The sequence below is a fragment of the Salvelinus sp. IW2-2015 genome, linkage group LG26 (assembly GCF_002910315.2).
Source record: "Salvelinus sp. IW2-2015 linkage group LG26, ASM291031v2, whole genome shotgun sequence".
Lineage (NCBI taxonomy): Eukaryota > Metazoa > Chordata > Actinopteri > Salmoniformes > Salmonidae > Salvelinus > Salvelinus sp. IW2-2015.
Genome location: NC_036866.1, coordinates 35,830,969 through 35,851,142, shown reverse-complemented (window position 1 = coordinate 35,851,142; position 20,174 = coordinate 35,830,969). Strand labels below are relative to the sequence as shown.

Here is a 20,174-nt window from a genome sequence, read left to right as displayed (position 1 = left end):
ATTTTCAAGCCTACCTTCAAATTCAGTGCCTCTTTGCTTGACATCATGGGAAAATCAAAAGAAATCAGCCAAGACCTCAGAAAAAATTGTAGACCTCCACAAGTCTGGTTCATCCTTAGGAGCAATTTCCAAACACCTGAAGGTACCACGTTCACTTGTACAAACAATAGTCGCAAGTATAAACACCATGCGACCACGCAGCCGTTATTCCGCTCAGGAAGAGACGCGTTCTGTCCTTGAACGCACTTTGGTGCGAAAGTTAAAATCAATCCCAGAACAACAGCAAGGACGTGGTGAAGATGCTGGAGGAACAGGCACAAAAGTATTTATATCCACAGTAAAATTAGTCCTATATCAACATAACCTGAAAGGCGCTCAGCAAGTAAGAAGCCACTGCTCCAAAACTGCCATAAAAAGCCAGACTACGGTTTGCAACTGCACATGGGACAAAGATCATACTTTTTGGAGAAATGTCCTCTAGTCTGATGAAACAAAAATAGAACTGTTTGGCCATAATAACACATTATGTTTGGAGGAAAATGGGGAGGCTTGCAAGCCGAAGAACACCATCCCCAACCGTGAAGCACAGGGGTGACAGCATCATGTTGTGGGGTGCTTTGCTGCAGGAGGGACTGGTGCACTTCACAAAATAGATGGCATCATGGGATGGAAAATTATGTGGATATATTGAAGCAACATCTCAAGACATCAGTCAGGAAGTTAATGCTTGGTCACAAATGGGTCTTCCAAATGGACAATGACCCCAAGCATACTTCCAAAGTTGTGGCAAAATGGCTTAAGGACAACAAAGTCAAGGTATTGGAGTGGCCATCAACACCCTGACCTCAATCCTATAGAAATTGTGGGCAGAACTGAAAAAGCATGTGCGAGCAAGGAGGCCTACAAACCTGACTCAGTTACACCAGCTCTGTCAGGAGGAATGGGACAAATTCACCCAACTTATTGTGGAAGCTTTGGGAAGGCTACCCGAAACGTTTGACCCAAGTTAAGCAGTTTAAAGGCAATGCTACCAAATACTAATTGAGTGTATGTAAACTTCTGACCCACTGGGAATTGTGAACATCCAGGTACACCTCCAATTGACTCAAATGGTGTCAATTAGCCTATCAGAAGCTTCTAAAGCCATGATATCATTTTCTGGAATTTTCCAAGCTGTTTAAAGGCACAGTCAAYTTAGTGTATGTAAACTTCTGACCCACTGGAATTGTAATACAGTGAATTATAAGTGAAATAATCTGTCTGTAAACAATTGTTGGAAAAATTACTAGTAGATGTCCTAACCGACTTTCTTAAAAAACTATAGTTTGTTAACAAGAAATTTGTGGAGTGGTTGAAAAACAAGTTTTAATGACTCCAACCTAAGTGTATGTAAACTTCCGACTTCAACTGTAAGTATTTAGGAAATTATTTGAAAATAAATACTAATAAATAGAAGTATTAGACTCGGGCCATATTATTTGAATACTGAAATACACAGAACATACGTATTTAAATAACAAATAATCAAATACACATGTATTTCAACCCAKGTCTGTGCATTATCATACTCCAAAGTTTTGATAATCAAGAACGTGACAGAGAACCTGGAGTGGAGCCGAGAGACTGACTGACTCAGAGGAGTGTCTACCTGGCTGGTGATGTCAGAGGGCATGGGTGAGGGGGGCTTGGAGTGGGTGTTGGCATCCTGAGAGATGAACCCTGAATCATGGGAGGAGACACTACTGAGACGATGGGCACCGACAGTTGGCATCTGGAGGATACTGCACATACTGCTCTTCCTGGAGGCAGCACTGCTGGGAGAGGAGGGAGGGGTCTGGTAGGACCAACTGTAGTCTGAACCCTTCAGGTCCCCGATCACCTGGAGAGAGAGAAGAGAGAGTTTACGCCAGCAATACCTACACTAAGTGCATTCACTGTTTGACATGTTGTGCTACTGGTTAAGCATGTGTCCTTGCAAGACTGATTTCTTGTGTCAGGAAAGTCTTGTTCTTTTGTGTATATGTTGGAGATTACCTGCTCACTAGCCGGGGGCAGTTTGTGTGGGTCTTCAGTGAGCACAGTGAGGTCATCAACAATGGCCTGCAGGTGAGTGATCTCTCCCAGCATGGCTATCTCTCCATTCTGAAGAGGAGCAACAACAAGACCTTTCGCTCAGCAACACACAAAGACATAACATGTGCATTATTTAAGACTAACTGAAATAACTGTGACAAACAAACAACTTTAACATGAGAGTTAAGACCACCAAACAACTTTAACATGAGAGTTAAGACCACCAAACAACTTTAACATGAGAGTTAAGACCACCAAACAACTTTAACATGAGAGTTAAGACCACCAAACAACTCCACTGTGGACAGAAGGATGCAGTTGTACCTAGACTCTGATTTAAGTATGGTCTGTAAATATTTTCCATATAATAGTTCAGATTTGGGTAGGATAATCAGGTTCTAGATCTGTGCCTAAAGTACAGTCCTGCATTGGGTCAGATACCCACAGTTCCCTGTGGTTGACATGCAAAAAAATCCGCTGGCGGGTGGAATGAAAACATTCTTTCAACCAGTGGTCGGCTGGCGGTTCAGAACAATTATATTGCGGGTTGGAAACGTTTGAATTAAATCAAGATTTGTAAAGAATTGTACAAGCCCAGGAGCTTGTTGTGTTGAAATGTGTTGCAAAATCCATTATGTGAGCAGTGAGGAAGATATAGCCTAGGACTAGGCTACCAGCCACGCAGCAAGAGACTGGAGCAGGGAACTGTCCATTGTTTCTGTGGTGCTGAAACATTCATAATTTGTCCATGTGCAGATCTTATGTTCCCGTCTGCCACGCGACAATAAGTTGCCAAGTTTATTTTCCCTGACTCCTAGCTCACGCGAAAATGGCTAATGTAACAGGAGAAATAAAAAGAAAGGTTATGATGGTGGAWTACACCATCGTGGTAATAGGTGCTGCGCGAGTGAAATCCCCAGTTTGTAGTCATTGTGGACAAGGAGGACAACAACCCGATAGATGGATACACAGCCTRCAAAAGTGCAAGCGGCAGGTATTTGTTTATGATAATTCAGTTAATTATCAGTTAWTTATTACACACTGTAAATTCATTCATTTAGACCATATGCAGGCCATATAAAGTTTAAACCTGTGTGGTCGGTAAAAGTTTGATAAGCCAATTGCCTACTAAATAAATGTATTTTTGCAGCCTGTAGCCTATTCAATTCTGGGAATTGTTTATTTAAGTCTCAATGAAACTATTTGATTATCTAAACAATATTGATTGTAAAAGTATTGTTTTGTTATATCAGTATAGGTTTTATTAGAAGAATGCTAATTATATGGCTCTTTCTCAAAGCGATTTGAGTTGTCAATGTGCCGCACAGCATTGTGAAAATAAGAAGATCGGCCTATCATTCTTATTCATTCATGGCATGGTTTCCTTTTATCCAAATGTAGACATGCAGACAAATTAATTAATGCAGGGATGGGGAATAACGTACTGCTCTGGACTCATAAAAAATATTAATAAATTGATGTTAATTGGCGGGTCACGAATCGGCTCTCGGAACAATTCTATGGGGGTGGCTCAGGTTGCAGAGAATTATTATTTGGAATCTTTGGGGATAATATTGAATTGGGAATTGAATTCTTGGAATTGAACTAACACTGGAATTCAGAGGAATTCAATTATCTCTGAATTCAAAGACTGACCTGGAATTTGAATTGAATTAAATGTAATTAACAGGGAGAGAATAGAATTATAATGTGATTTGTGGAATTGACTTCAACCCTCAACTCTAGCCTAAAGCCAAGGCAACTTCTCCCGGGAGCCCACCCCGCCCTGGTATCTCAGCAATCCTCCTCTCTCACCACCATCGCTGATCTACAGTCAGGCAGGTTTTTCCCACATACTGGTTAAGGTTAAGATTTAGGGAGGGTAATCTTATCCTAGATCTATGCCCCAGCGCCCACCCCAGCCAACTCTATCATCATCCTCCCCTCTCACAACCACAGACTGATCTAAAGTGAGTGAAGTTTTCCCTATAATAGCTAAGGATTTGGATAGGCTGATCCTAGMTCTGTGCTCACCACCACAGGCTTCAGCAGGTTGATGAAGAAGCAGTAGCGCCCCCTCTCCTCTAGGAGGGCYCGGCGCACCGCCTGCTTCTCTGTCTCCCCCATCAGCAGGTAGAGGTCACTGACGTCCTGCATGGCACTGTCCAGCTGAGGACGCAGGTTACCCCGGCCTGGTGAGAAGGGGGGGGGGGGTAAAGAGAGAAGAGTAATAGAGGAGGGAAGATAAAAGAGGAAGACGAGAGAAGGGGGGGGGATAGTGGAAGGGAGGGGGTCAATAGTGAAAGAAGGAGGAACAGGGGTACCCGGGGATGAGGGGCATTGGGTAAGACGGTTAGAGGATGAGGATGAAATGGGAGAGGAGGAGGAGAAGAAAAGAGTGGTGATTAGAACCCTCTGCCAGGTTTGGGCCTGCCGGTGTACCGTAGGACAGACCACCATTGACAAACAACACTGCACTGAAATGATACGCGTTCAATGAGAATGGGATGAAACTACAGCACATATCTCAAACGAGGCTAGCACCAACAACTCCGCAGGTAGCCTAGTGGGTTAGAGCGTTGGGCCAGTCAGGAAAAGGATGCTGGTTTGAATACCCGAGCAGAMAAGGTGAAAAATCTGTTGGTGTCCTTGAGCAAGGCACAACCCTAATTTGCTCCATGGGTGCTGTACTACTATGGCTGACGCTGTAAAACAACACATTTCACTGCATCTATCTGGTGTATGTGACCAAAAACAACAGATTATATGGCTGGAGATCCTGAAATGAACATGGTTTACTAGCACAGGTAAATAAAACACTGATGACATATTCAGCCGCCATGTATGAGACAGCCTTATTGTTGAGGAAAACTCATTACAAGGAATCAGGCAGAACCCATTTATCAGTAATAAGAGGTTTATTTGAGCAATTGCAAGGGAAATCACTCTCTCGGGATGAACCTGGAGAGGATCTTGTTCATTTACAAATGACACAGTCTTTATATACTTCATCTACACAAAGAGCTAAATCCCCCTTCTAGGTGGAGGCAAGCTAGGAAAATAGATAAGGGGTAATTGGCTCCACTTCCTTAGAAACATATTACAAATGAGAACAGGTTCTAACCAGTTCTCACAGCCTAAGATAGAGGAGTGCTAGGATCTTTAAAACCAGAGGAAACTAGATTTCCGCATTGCTTTTAGTGCCCTATAGATAATGAGATAGTAATAATTCCCTCCTCTGTTCGGTATGTAAAGAGGTTACTGAACAACTGTGGAAAATGACCAGTGACTGTGGAAAATGACCAGTGACTGTGGAAAATGACCAGTGACTGTGGAAAATGACCAGTGACTGTGGATAATTACCAGTGACTAGTACCGTTCAACTCAAGAGACTGTAACAAAAAAGTTTTGGACCCAAATTATGAAACATGGTGACATGATGACCAAGAGGGGTGTGTAGAAGAGGCCGTGATGGGGAAGCTAACATTTAGTTTACCAAGCTGCTAATTAAGTTAAGCTACACTACAGCTACCCTTAAGAGAAATATCGTTGACGTAACTAAAGTTACTTTGAAAAAGTAGTTCACTACATCCAAAGTACTTAGTGATTAATCATATGTAGATCTGAAACGTCGTAGACTACAAATTGCTACAAACCGATCACTCTGGACTGGAGTCAGATGTTAACAGAATGTGTAATTTAGCCTATTAAAAACTMAACTTCAAGTGAGAATTTGGCAGATCTGATGACAAAAAAGAAAGGAATGTCTTGCTTACTTCTCCCATATGTCTATGTAGTGCGTGGTTCCTGTAGTTAGCTACAACGCTACATGGCAAAAAAGTAATTATCTACTGAAAACACTAGTGGATTTGAATGTAGATGAACTACCACCAAGCTACTGTCAAATGTAGTCCAATTACTATCTGAACTACATATAGGTCACGACTCCCCAACACAGACCGAGGGTATGTTAATACTGATAGGACACACCAGTATCAGACAGACTACAACACTCCAGGTGAGATGGTCAGACACAATGACGTGATGATGCAGGACACACACACACAGAAACACACACACCAGATATTAACTATAGCATTATCATGAAATGCCTCATGCAACGCGGGGAAATGTGGGGAAAGCATAACACACATACCTAGAAGCTCTACAGCAGGGGAATAGGCCAGTGAGGAGGCAGAGGAGTAGACAGATAGGTAGCATGGGTGGAAGAAGGAAGGGGGGGGGGAAGCATAGACAGAAAGCCCAATATTAGAGTTGGCACGGTCATCGTTATAAGCATTGAAATAGATCAAAGTTGTACACATAAACCTCTTATTTTTTACCTCCAAACTCTCCAAACCTTTTGGATGATAGCCTTAATTTCTGATTTATCCCTCATTGGAAACCCATGACAATGTATTTCTCATTCAGGGCACTAGGTAGTGGCATTTCCCAGTTAGGTGCTGGTAACTAGCCTACAGTACAACAAACCTCTATCGAGTCTACATCCTGTTTTGAACAGAGTTTTTAACAGTAGCCAATCAGTAACCAGTCGTTTTTAGCAGTAGCCAATCAGAACATGTCACAGGGTGCGGTTCGATGTTACCTTTCCTGGCCTTCTTCTGGAGCTTCATGGTGTCTGAGGACTTCCTCTTGATCTCCTGGCGAGACCGCTTGTATTCTGATGAGGAGAGAAGGAGCGGTCACCCTGGAGTTAAGTGTCATTTGTTGATTGATTTGTTCAATCAATCAAATTCAATATAATATATAGCCCTTTTAACATAAACCCTCACCTTTGGCGTGGTCTTTGTCCAGCAGGTTAGCTGTCTTTTTCCATTCCTCTATCCTGTCCTGGAGAGGAGTGACTAGGCCTTCCATAAGAGCACTGGGGAGGAGACGAAAGAAGAGGGAGGGTAAGGACAGGACTTGTAGCACCATTAGCAATGCACAGAGATGTAGGGAGAGGAATCAGGCAGGGTTGAAGGTGGACCACTTACTTGGTGAAGTGGCGTAGTTTAGTCTCAATGCTGCGGTGTCTCATGCACATCCTGGTCAGAGCTGAACCTATGTCCCTGGTGCCTCCTGGAGAGAGAGGGAGAGATTGGTTCTAGTAGTGTGGGTTTACACAACCACTGGGGGGCGGCATTGCATATCACAACAAGGGACACCAGTCAGCTCAGTTAGCACAGTTATTTTCTCCAACCAAAATCTTACAGGAAAATGTCAAAAGTAATCAATCCAACACAACATCTAGAGGCTGCAGCCCATTCATCCTCAACATTATCTTGCATCTACTACCCTGGTCTGGACACCAACTACACCAATGAAATGTAATTGCATTCAGTGATTTATCCACCCCACCCCACATCCCAGGAAATCACAGCTTGTCTGAGTTGCTGTACTACTTTTCCTCTCTAGTCAAGCGTAATTAAAATGGGGTGTTAAGCCTTAAAGCCCAGGCTGGCCCCAAGCTACATGCTCCGCCGGCTACAGGCCGCATCCAGGGCTCATTCTTAGGGTACCGCAGAAACATCGGCCAGGATTGATCCTGCTCTAATCCACTGGGCCAACGAGGCCTAATCGGGGGATGGTCGGGAGGGTCTCACACCACCACACACATTCGCAGGCAGACACACATGTGCATGAGCGCACGCATGCGCTCGCACGCGTGTGTGTTAGTCCGTGTGTGTAGACAGGTGGTGTGATTTACATACCCCCTCTTCCCAACTCTATCCTGAAGGAAAAAGGTGGGTACCCTGTAAGGGGATATCCCTCTATTCTTCCCTGGCCTGCTCTGCCTTTCCTGTTCTCTGGGTTTCCTAAACACCATTCTTACAGGGGTGCGAGGAAAGACTGGCTTGAACCTGTCTGTCCACGAGGAAGGCTCAATCTACCAAGCCTGGGCCTGCACACAGTTAAGCCCTTTCCACACTATTGTGCCAACCCGAACTGTGCTGGCTTCAGCAACTATGGTGGATGTGTAGCCAGGCCAGTGCAGCACAGCTCAGCTCAGTAGAGTGAAAAAGATATTAGAGGGAGAAGAGAGAGAGGAAGCTGCTGATCTAACTGGATCAAATCAAACATCCTCTGACTGTAGAATACTGAAGATTAGGGTTGTTACGACTGACTGATATGCATCGGTCCCTGGTTCAAATGTTTAAGATATGAGCGCATCGGCCCAAACTCGATTCAAATGTAGCATCCACCGGTCAGGCAATAGATTCAAACGTTACAAATAATTTTTTCTCAAATGACTACCTTCTGAAAATACCTCTTATCTGTGTGACAATTGCGTCCTCTCCTTCAGTGTCGAACTAATCATGTAATTGTGTTGACAATCATTGATATACGGGGCGGCAGGTAGCCTAGTGGTTAGAGCGTTGGACTAGTAACCGGAAGGGTTCTAGATCGATTCCCCGAGCTGACAAGGTAAAATGTCTGTCGTTCTGGCCCTGAACAAGGAAGGCCGTCATTGTAAATAAGAATTTGTTCTTAACTGACTTGCCTAGTTAAATAAAAGTAAAAAAATAATAAAATAAAATAACAAGTCATTTTTCATGCCGAACAAGCCCAGGCAATACAGTATCAGTAGCCTAGTCAAACTGCACACTGTGCGTAGCTTCGCGCGCTGACCAACAAGAGGTAGGCCTATTCCTAATCTGGCACGTCTGCGGGTCACCTTCAGCATTCAAATGTTTGTCAAATGGATTGCGCCATATTACATTTTATGTTAAACAATGTCATTTGCTAGGCTATTTTTATCAAATGTGCTGTTGAATAAAAGTAGCCTAAGTTACCACCGGAGACACCACTCTCATCTGGCTATAGGTAGGCTACATGCTGATCAGGGATTACATTAGATTTAMATTTTGATTGTTCAGGTTCACCATCAGCAATCGTTTTGGTAGTTTTGCTTGAAAMAATCAGTATGGTCAGTTTTAGGGTAAAGTTGCTAATTTCATAATGAGGACAGCAATCRTTTTTGCTACCCACACTGCATGGTTGAAGCAGAGAAGAAGAGAAGCTCACTYCAACTCTGTCAAAATKTCCTAGCGGTCTAAACCATTMGATTATGAGACGGGGGTGAAATTCAAAGTTGTGTTACATACAGTACATTCATTAGCTATGTCATAGCACATTTTTAAGATACATATGGATACATTACTAGCTCTAACACTTTTAATCTGCAAAAATAACAAATTCATAGTGGGTGATGTTTTTTTAAATTTTTATCAAAAGTGGGGAGGGACAAAAAGCAAACAATGCCCCCCAATCTGACAGTGGGGTGGTAGATGCCCAGCTTCCCTTATGGTTTAGCTCAGGGGCCTACATACACACAGTCAGCTCAGACAGATCCAGCTCAGAGGCCCAGTGCATCGAATAGTATCGCATCGAACCGGATCGCATCGATTCAATCTCTAATCGAAACGAATCGTTTCAAACTGAAATGTATTAATCCTGTATCATATCGGATCCAATGTATCTAGATACATATCAAATCATCTTGAAAGGAAAATATGCACATCCCTACTGAAGATGGATGCATACAATGAAGAATAATCTATTTCATTTATATACCTAGAGACTAAACTAATTCCGTGGTGAAACTCATCATAAGACAAAGCACCGTTCACATATACAGTAGCTAGTATTCCCTTCACTATTGGCTTCAATGCTCTGGGGATTACGTCAAAAGCATTCCACCTCACAGAACTCCATCTCCCAGAGGCATCAGGGCCAGATGCTGGATGGATTTGGGGGATGGATGAATCCACTGACAACCATGTGTGGATGGGATGATGTGTGGTGGAAGTTTAGTCATGTTGTCATACAGCTGTATTTCCTTTCCAAGTGACTGAAATGTCTACAGGTAAGAGGTCAGAGGTTACCCAGCTGAATCCCACCCACTATGATAACGCAGGAAGTGATATAGGGACCATGGGAAGATCTCTCGCGTCCTCTCTCTCCTCATCTCCTTCTCAAAACAAATTGAATGAGAAAGCCAGAGGTCCCTCCCCTCTGACCTCCTCCAAAGGGTTTTGAGGAGTCGAGGAGAGAGGATCAATATTCCCTCTCATTTTTTGCGTCACAGAGCAAATTTCAGGTCTGAGGAGCGCAAACTTGAACGTTGWGAAAATTCTGTGCAACTCCGGTGCGCATTTACTGTGAACATTGAGGCTGTGCCCGCTTTAAGTTCATTTTAACAGTGGTCAAGTAGACTACTGTGGCTATTTGATCATAATGTAGGCCTACCAGAGTGGCCTACCATCAAAAACAATGGAGAAAATGCATCCCATAACATTTTAACATGGAAATAGCTGTTCTATCGTTTAGCCTACAGTAGCAGCCAATGTGTAGTCTTCAATGTAGGCCTATATTCCAGACTTTTGAAAAAAACATGCAGGGCTTGACATTAACCTGTTGATCCACTTGTCCTTGTGACCGAAAATGTTGTTGTGTTGTATGATGCAAGACACCACTTTACAAAATAAAATGCATAATTATTCTCATACCATTATTACAAAGTCAGACAAATTATGCTACCCTCTGCYTATCTACCGCCCCACATCACCCCACTGTCAGCAATCACTCCCCCATTACTGRCTACAAATGATCTATAACTGGGCTAATAACTCACTAACTAGCAAAGGATATGAACAAATGTGCACACGTGGCTACATGTAGCTTTCGCTTTGATTTCAAAACAAGCGAATCTACTCATGACCGCTCATGCTGTAAACACAGTCCAGGTCAAAGTGAATGGCTCAGCTCCATATATGGCAATGGTCTATTTGCATACAGGCCTACTGCAGCTCTGATTGGTTATGCCGCACAGGTCTGTGTAGAGTACGGGCCTGAGTCTTGCCTGTCAATGCAATAGAATCCTACTCCGATGAGTTCTGCCTACAACAAAATCTCTTACATAGTTCATTTTGCATACTAAGTCTTTCATAGTTTGTTTTGTTACGGTATGTTACATTGAAAGTGGCTAATATTACATTGATTCGATCAYAACTCCCACAGTAAAGGGAACCATTGATAGTGTTAACTAACGAGGAAAACTCTAGAAAGTTGAGTGAAGTTCAATCTCTGCGGGGGCTGATATKTCTTCTGCGCGGCAGTCCCAGGGGAGCTGCACGCCCGCGCACAACCGCAGCTTAGAGGGAACACTGGAAAGGACACGAGGAGTATGCAATTGAGATTCTCCCCATGTGGGGCCCTTAACCCCCCTTCCGTCTTTCTTTCTCCGGAAAGAAGTCCTCTGTCACCCACAGTGTGTTTGTGATGTGATTTGTAACACAACGGCCCTCTCTCTCTGTATGATATTCATTTTGCATAAAAATGTCACTGAAACTATGGATTGGAGACTCTTCTCTCCACTCAGTCTGTTCTCGTCACAACTCTTGATCAACTGAATAGGTAATTGAAGGCTGTTTGGCCTTCAAATCAATGTGAATATGCTTGTATAACATATATACATAGACATATAGCACTTACAGTATTGCACATGGACTAAACCACACGCACACAACGACACAAACACACACACACACACACACACACACACACACACACACACACACACACACACACACACACACACACACACACACACACACACACACACACACACACATCACACACACACAGTGTTCCTCTTTCCACTAAGGAGGCGTCCACAGCTGCAGATCAACTCTAAAGAGGCTGGCTTGGCAGGAAGAGGGGAGAAGAGGGAAGAAGAGGAGGATGGAGGGGAGTAATGGGCCTTTTATCTATATAACAGACCTTCCCAATGTCACAGTCAGCCAGCCTCCCTCCACACACACACACACACTACCCCCATATCCTCTCCACCTTGCCCCCATTCCCATCCACACCTGCCAGGTTTCCCCTTACTTCCCCTCCGAAGGATTGGCTGAAAGTGACATCCTGGAGACGTCCTGACCAACAGGCTTTCTACATCCAGGAGCCCTGGCCTCTGGCCCTGACCGGACACGCTCCACAGCCTGGAGTCCCACAGCCCACAGACTAGCCCACACCACAAGCATGGCTGGAGCATATCTGGGATAGCCTCAAACTCTCCATTCAATATAGCCTGTCTGACTAGGATAGCCTCAGACGCTCCATTCACTATAGCCTATCTGACTGGAGCCTCAAAAGCTCCATTCAATATAGCCTATCTGACTGGGATAGCCTCAAAGCTCCATTCACTGTAGCCTATCTGACTGGGATAGCCTCAAAAGCTCCATTCAATATAGCCTATCTGACTGGGATATGCGCCTCAACGCTCCATTCACTATAGCCTATCTGACTGGGATAGCCTCAAACGCTCCATTCAGATATAGCCTATCTGACTGGGATAGCCTCAAACGCTCATTCACATAGCCTTTCTGACTGGGATAGCCTCAAACGCCCATCACTGTAGCCTATCTGACTGGGATAGCCTCCAACGCTCCATTCGCTCACTGGAATCCAGAGGGATCCATCTAGTACATACGGATGCACGCATATCCACATTGACAGGAGTTGCCTTGATGCATGTTCTCAACAAGTGTGAAGCTGTGTATTATAAAATAAGATAAATAACATATGGGCAGGGCAATGGAGCCATATTATATTCATTCAGGCTGAGGTAAATGTCCCACAATGTTATTGTAGATATATATATGACTACATATGGTACACAGTCATAAGTCAGAGGTGGATGACTGTATGTGCCAGATACTGACACTTCACAGGTAGCTACATAGATCTATACGACCAAGTCTGCTCATGGTTAAAGTTGTTGTGTACAGTATTTTTGAGCAGACCAGGCCCATTGACTGGTGAGTGGTTCCAGACCTCTGGTCCTGATTATCCCCATTCTCCAGTGATCCTCGGGGGAGGAATTTAACAAGCTGGCTTTATAGAGGCCGCACTGGTCCCGCCATCCGCCTGCCAGTAGCTCCAGGACTAGAGCCTGGGGCCTCCCTCACTGATGCCTTCAACATGGTGTGTGTGGGGGGTGGGGTGGAGTCTGAATGGATTTAGCTTCCCATTGGAACACCTTCAAACTGTTCTACCTGCCAAAGATGCTAAAACTAGGTTGGAAGCTAGTTAAAACAGCTTGATTGTTTTTGAGAGTGCTGACTGTGCTATGTCCTTCCTGTGTTAAACATCWAAATGTTTATAGAGGCTGGTCAGAGGTAGCTAACGAACAGAACATCCTCACTTTTMTGTTTCCAGGAATGTCACAAAATTGGAATCTTATCCAGCTGGTTAGCTAGAGAAATCTCTTAGTCCTAAGGATAACAGTTAACCAAACTCCAAAGGATTACATCATACACCTCACGTTGGCACCGTAGCCATGCAGTGACGCTGACGCTGATCAGCCTGATCTTAACACAAGCTCTTCCCTTCACCCTCTCTCACCCCTTTTAAGAGGTTCAGAGAGCAAGCCGGTAGAGGCGGTGGAGGCCAATGATAGATGAACGAAGAGGGGGATGGAGAAGAAGAGAGGATGAAAAAAGTGATAAGACTTAGGTGGGGCTGATGAGTGAGGGGATAAGTGGACAACGGAACTGGTTGACCACTGCAGGTGCAGCCGTGGAAGCCAGGTTTTTGTGTGTGTGCGCGAGCGTCTGTCTGTCTGTCTGTCTGTCTGTCTGTCTGTCTGTCTGTCTGTCTGTCTGTCTGTCTGTCTGTCTGTCTGTCTGTGTGAAACTCAGGCCTCCTTATGACCCAGGTTCAGTGAGAAAACATATGGAGAAATCACATTGTTATTAAAGCTGCAATATGTAACTTTTGGATGACCTGACCAAATTCACATAGAAATGTGTGTTGTAGATCTGTCATTCTCATTGAAAACGAGTATAAGAAGCAGTAGATCTATGTGTACTATTTCTATGATTCCCGTTCTTAAGTTTCGATTTTGCACACCAGCTTCAAACAGCTGAAAACACAATATTTTTTGGTTATGGAAAATATATTTCACAGCAGTTTAGATGGTACAGTGATTCTCTACACTACACTTGCCTGTTTTGTCACATAAACTGAAATTAGGCAAACTATTAGAATTTTTGTAACCAGGAAATGGCGGAGTTATTTCTCCATAGTGCATCTTTAACAGAACATACAGTCAGGTTTCACAACCACCACGTGACATAGTGTGGTGTGGACTGTGCTGTCAACACCACACTCTGAAGTGTATTAGGATGATGGACAGGAGGAGAAAAAGGAGGAGGAGAAAAGGGAGGAGGTAGAAATATTTACTGCTGAAGGAGCTTCTTGCATTGGGACAGAAGTGTTGCTACAAATACTCCTGTCTGTCTGTCTGTCCCGCTCCACTCCAAATATGCTTTTCATTAAGGAGCTACGCAGGAGAAAAACAACACGTTTTACGAGACAGACAGCGAGGAAGACAGAAAGAGAGAAAGAGCGAGAGAGAGAGAGAGAGAGAGAGAGTTGAGAGAGAGAGAGAGAGAAGGAACAAGAAAGAAAGGAAGAGAGAGAGAGACACCGAGAGAGAGAGAGAGAGAGAGGATCAGAAAGTGAAAAGGAGATGAAAGAGAGAAAGAACCTGAGGGAATGATGCTGGACAGTCACCTCACAGGCATATCGGATAAACAACAATCAGATGTGATGCACCACATTGTGTATAGCACTGGAGGTTCTCATTGTTTTCCACGTTTGTGAGAAACTGATGTATGTCTTATGTATCATTCTAGTTGACTCTTGAATGTTCCTCACTCTAGTCTAGAATAACAAGTAGCCTACCAGTTTGACTCTCTCTGTGTGCCCTTCCTCTACTGTCTTGTTTTCAAGGTCCATTTCCAACTAGCTCTCACAGTCTCACTTCAGAATTAGACGTTCATACATGTTTCTCAAACGTCAAATTTAGAAGTTGTTACAAATGTAAAATTTCTAAGTGTTTAAGGTTAAGTTTAGGCATTAACTCAGAATTTTGAAGGTTTAATTTCTAAGTGTTTAAGGTTAAGTTTAGGCATTAACTCAGAATTTTGAAGGTTTAAGTCTAGGCATTAACTCAGAATTTTGAAGGTTAGGTTTAAGTTTAGGCATTAACTCCGAAATCTTATGGTTAGGCATTAACTCTGAATGGTTAAAGTAAGCTTCTAAGGTTAACTTTCAATCGCCATCCCCATCCTCAACGCCCTAGCAAAACCGAAACCTAGTTGAAGGTAACAGCGCTCAMTGTTGCCCCTAGTGGCTGGTTTCCACATCATCTCCCGACGTCCTCAGACATGGCTGGACGTCGAATACTGACTTGTATTACGGGTGACCTGGCTGCCATTTCACCGTAATGAGATTGAGTAACACTGTAGATGTTACCCATGAAGAGACAGTATTTCTCCCTTTCCCTTAAGGGGTCAGCCAATGGGATCTCCAATGGGTCCTGCTAAACCATCTGGGAAACACTGTCTTAGCTCCATGGAAAACTCCACTTTTTCTCAACCTACCTCGTTGCATGATCCCAGCCRTATCTTTACTCTGTCACTCCCTTCMMACATCGCCTTAGTTTGCATTCCTTCATCTCAGTCCCTTTTCCTCTCTCCTTCTGTTTTCCCCTCCTCGTATCCCTTGCTCCCCTCCACCCGGGTCCTTACAGGATATAGCTGAACACAGTGTTCTCCTCAACTCTAATGTTTGTCTTCTTAGCTTGGTATTTGCCTGCAGAGTGTTCCTTACACAGAGCCAAGAGAGACTTGTTTTTCTCTCGTTCTCTCGTATTATTCTCTCCTTCCCTCCATTCCTCAAGATTCAAGGAATTTTGCTCATTTTTACGAGCAGTCGTGGAGGAAGCAAAGTGAAGCCTGTACGTCTGATAGTTTAGTTCATTTTATTTTATGAGCTGAATGGGGTGAAGGACGTTAACCTTTTACTGCAGTGGGCAAAATCATGGTCACACAGAGTGTTTCTTGGTAGTCTTAAACAAATCTACTTTGAAAAAGAAGTATCCACCTCACACACATGGTTATGGGCTTAAAAAAAGAAGACACCTGTACCATGTCAGATATAGAGTGTAAATGTATTTATATACATCACAGAAGACTGAAATATAACAAAACCATTTGACATAGAAACTCCGGATTATCGGCGGGTTTTGGGAAAAATCTTAATTAATTMATTATTAAACATTCCACCCATGAGGCCAAAGATRGCGCTTTTGGTCATTGGCWGCAGGAAAGAGCTACGGGGTTCTTCGCCTGTCCCCATAGAACCATTTGAAGAACTGTTTTTGGTTGCAGGTAGAACCCTTTTGGCTTTATTAATTATGAAAAATAATAACAGCATTCCTCCCATGGGGGCATTGGGTAATTTGACTGCAGGAAAGGGCTGTATGATGAAAGTTCTGTTCATTCTATGAATGAAGGGAAGGACTTAAGATGAACTCCATCTGAAACACTGTCCTGGTTATTTGCATGTTCATGAATGTTGCATTTTCCTAATGAAACCCAGTAGCGGGTGGTAACTGCAACAAAAGGCCTACAMGTTTAAGAGATTGCATGTTAMCCCAGGAAACCGATCGCAGGTGGTAACTGTAAAAAGGCTATACTTTGCCCCAGGAAAASCATTACGGGCAGTAAAGAAACAAGGCAGATTTATTCACGTCGGAGGAATTTAGCAAAAAGTGTCAGCCTATTTGCAACGTACTTCCTTGTTATTGCACTTTTGTTTTTCGTGTGTTGCATTTGCATTCAGTAGCGATTAGGAATCACATGATTATGAAGGCATAAATGTATGAAAGTGTTTAAGTAGTTGTGTCCTTGTGATGTACTTATCTATTAATGTTATGTATTATGCCATGCTTTATGTTCTGTGTGGACACCAGGAAGAATAGCTGCTGCTGTAGCAGTAGCTTATAGGAATCCTAATAAAACACTAAGTACATCCCATTCTCCGTAGTAATAATCATTATTGGAAACGTTCATTTGGGGGTTTAGGGAGTGACCGCAGGCCCTGAGGTTAATGCTCCTGAAAAGCACATGGGAACTCAGAGCCACCACAGCCATGACAGGCAAGAAGGCGGATAGGCGGACGGACAGACTGCTGTAACGATGGTGGTCATTCAAGACTCACTCCAGAATTACAATGTAATAAAACACAAAACAACCGGTAGGAATAGCATGTCATGGTGAAAAGAGCATCACGCAACAACTATGTATTCAATAACAAATACTCAACACACAATCATGTCCACATACATATGGCCCATACATATTCTAATCCACACGTACATCATATAGCATCTAGCCTATACACAAATCAGCCCATATACAGCACACCCATAGCCTGGTCCCAGATCTGTTTGTGCTCTCTGGTCAACAATGACCATAGGAGACAAGACAGCACAAACAGATCTGGAACCAGGCTAGTACACACTCCTACATCTTCCCAAATAAAACTAGGCCTGTATTACCATATTACATGGGCCCACTCTGGTTTTGTGACATGTTCATATAAATAGCTCCGCTGCTATGATGGTGGAGCTGACAGTCATCTCCAGGGCTGTACTGTGTGGCGTGGGGCAGGGCTGTATCTCGCTGTATCTGCCAGGCTGTCCAGATGGCGGACAGCGATATCCGTGCCATCTGCCAACCCAGAGAAGCACAGCGGCCAGGCAGGATTACTGCCTCACTGGCACACTGATCTAGTACAACCCCCCCCCCAGTGTGAGTGTCTATGTATTGCATGTCAAGAAGGATTTCATTGGACCGTGATACCATGTGTATCCCTGTACATACGACTAATAAAACTTGAAACTATGTGAGTAAGATCTAGCATACAGGACACCTACAGTGTCTTCACGTACACACACCTCCCATCACAGAGTGATCTGCAGGACATCTGAGTGTGTTAGTGTTAAAGCTATGGCCCTGGTTGATGTGAGGAGAGAAACCCAGTCTGTTTAGGTGTGTTGGAGTGAAGCTATAAGAGGATTAACTTTATGCCTCTCTCCTCTGTCTCTCTCCTGGCTACAGAGAGCTGTGAAAATCCCAACACATCCCCCATTCCATCCAACCTCATCCACTGCCACGTACCCCTCTCTCCTACTGACTTACCTAATCCATGGAGCTCCTCTCAACTACTACCCTCCTCCAATATGGAGACTTACCCTTCTAACTTATCCTACAATATGGAGAACTTACCCTCTCTATCCAAATATGGAGAACTACCCTCTCTATCCTACTACCCTCTATCAAAATGAACTACCTCTCTTACCAAATATGGAGAACTTACTTACCCTCTCTCTATCCAAATATGGAGATTACCCTCATCCAATATGAACTTACCCTCTCTTATCCAAATATGGAGAACTTACCCTCTCTTATCCAAATATGGAGAATACCCTCTCTATCCAAATGATGGAGAACTTACCTTCTTATCCAAATATACATTACCTCTTATCCAAATATGGAGACTTACCTCTTATCCAAATATGGAGACTACCCTCTCTATCCAAATATGAGAACTTACCCTCTCTTATCCAAATATGGAGAACTTACCCTCTCTTATCCCAATAATATTAACCAACACACACTTCCACATCCTTGTCAGAAGTCCCAACCAGCCATCCAGAGGCAAAGACCCCCACTGAAGAACACACACACAGTAGGACTTCAAGCATAAACCGAGTCAAACAGCAAAAAGAGTGAGGAACATCCTACATTTACAAGATGTTACATTTGCCTCTTTAAGAGAAAACGACTCTTTAACTCAATCAGCAAATATTACGTGCAGTTAAGGACAAACTTATTGAAGACAGATGCTAGGCTGAGTTCGACCATTCCCCATTAATACCCAGTGTCCATTTCCACAGCAGTACTTCCTCTCCTCATGCTTTGCTCTCCTCTCATCCCTCTCTCAGCTTGTGAGTGGGAGAACAGTGACAGGACAGGTGGATGTTCGCTCGAGTGCAGAAGGGGAGGTAGAAAACAGGATGAGTTAATGGGGTGATGGGGGACAGTGTGTGGAGATGGTGTGAGTTAATGTGGGGAGTGGGGACAGTGTGTGAGATGGGTGGTGAGTAATGGGGTGATGGGACAGTGTGTGAGATGGGTGTGAGTTAGTGGGGTGATGGGTAAAGTGTGTGAGATGGGTGGTGAGTTAATGTGGTGAGTGTGTGAGATGGGTGGTGAGTTAATGGGTGATAGGGTGAGAGTGTGAGATGGGTGGGGAGTTAATGGGGTTAATGGACAGTGTGTGAGATGGGTGGTGAGTTAGTGAGTTAATGGGTGAGTGTGTTAGATGGGTGGTGAGTTAGTGGGTGATGGGTAAAAGTGTGTGAGATGGGTGGTGAGTTAATGTGGTGAGTGTGTGAGATGGGTGGTGAGTTAGTGGGGTGATGGGGTGCGTGTGTGAGATGGGTGGGAGTTAAATGGGGTGAGGGGTGAGATGGGTGGTGAGTTAGTGGGGTGATGGGGAAAGTGTGTGAGATGGGTGGTGGAGTTAATGTGGTGAGTGGCGTGAGATGGGTGGTGAGTTAAATGGGGTGATGGGGAAAGTGTGTGAGATGGGTGGTGAGTTAATGGGGTGAGTGTGTGAGATGGGTGGTGAGTCCAATGTGGTGATGGGTAGTGTGTGAGTGGTGGTGAAGACAAGGTAAACAACGAAAGTAAAACAGTCATAGAAAAAGTTACCAAAAAAACCTGAGAAAAAAAAACAAGAACAAAAGGAATGATTACAACACAAACCACGAGATAAAAACAAGATCAGTCAGACAAATAAATAAAAACAAAAACGGAAACAAAAAAAAACACGCAATAGAATACAAGCAAAACAAAAATAGAAGAAAACGCACAGAGCACAGCACGCAAAGAAAGAAAAAAAACGTAGTTAAGAACAAAAGAAGCATACAGCACATGCAGGAAAGTATCAACAAGATATAACGAATCTGACTTATCCTCACATCAGTCATCCAACCGTCCACAACTTCAAGCCGGATAGCAGACTGACGAATCCCAGGTCCTCCGCTATGCGGCACGCGAACCACGCCCGTAATGGTCACGGTTCCGTGGCCCGATGACACGAAGTGTAGCTTAAGAGCAGGGTAAGAGTGTTGGGTAGTGTGAGCTAATGGGACGAGGTGATGGGATGGTGAG

General features: G+C 43.8%; 1 protein-coding gene across 3 annotated transcripts in view; it reads right to left on the bottom strand.

The window, feature by feature from the left end:
• The window catches only part of mtss1la (MTSS I-BAR domain containing 2a), a 46,052-nt gene that overhangs the window by 8,959 nt on the left and 16,919 nt on the right, over positions 1-20,174 (bottom strand). For all 3 annotated transcript variants that reach the window (XM_070435251.1, XM_023971993.2, XM_023971995.2), the window contains exons 4-9: positions 7,071-7,155; positions 6,867-6,958; positions 6,680-6,754; positions 4,108-4,265; positions 2,035-2,142; positions 1,649-1,879 (exon numbers count right to left, since the gene is read on the bottom strand). In XM_070435251.1, the coding sequence (XP_070291352.1) occupies positions 1,649-1,879; positions 2,035-2,142; positions 4,108-4,265; positions 6,680-6,754; positions 6,867-6,958; positions 7,071-7,155 (749 nt within the window). The remainder of the gene's footprint in view (positions 1-1,648; positions 1,880-2,034; positions 2,143-4,107; positions 4,266-6,679; positions 6,755-6,866; positions 6,959-7,070; positions 7,156-20,174) is intronic.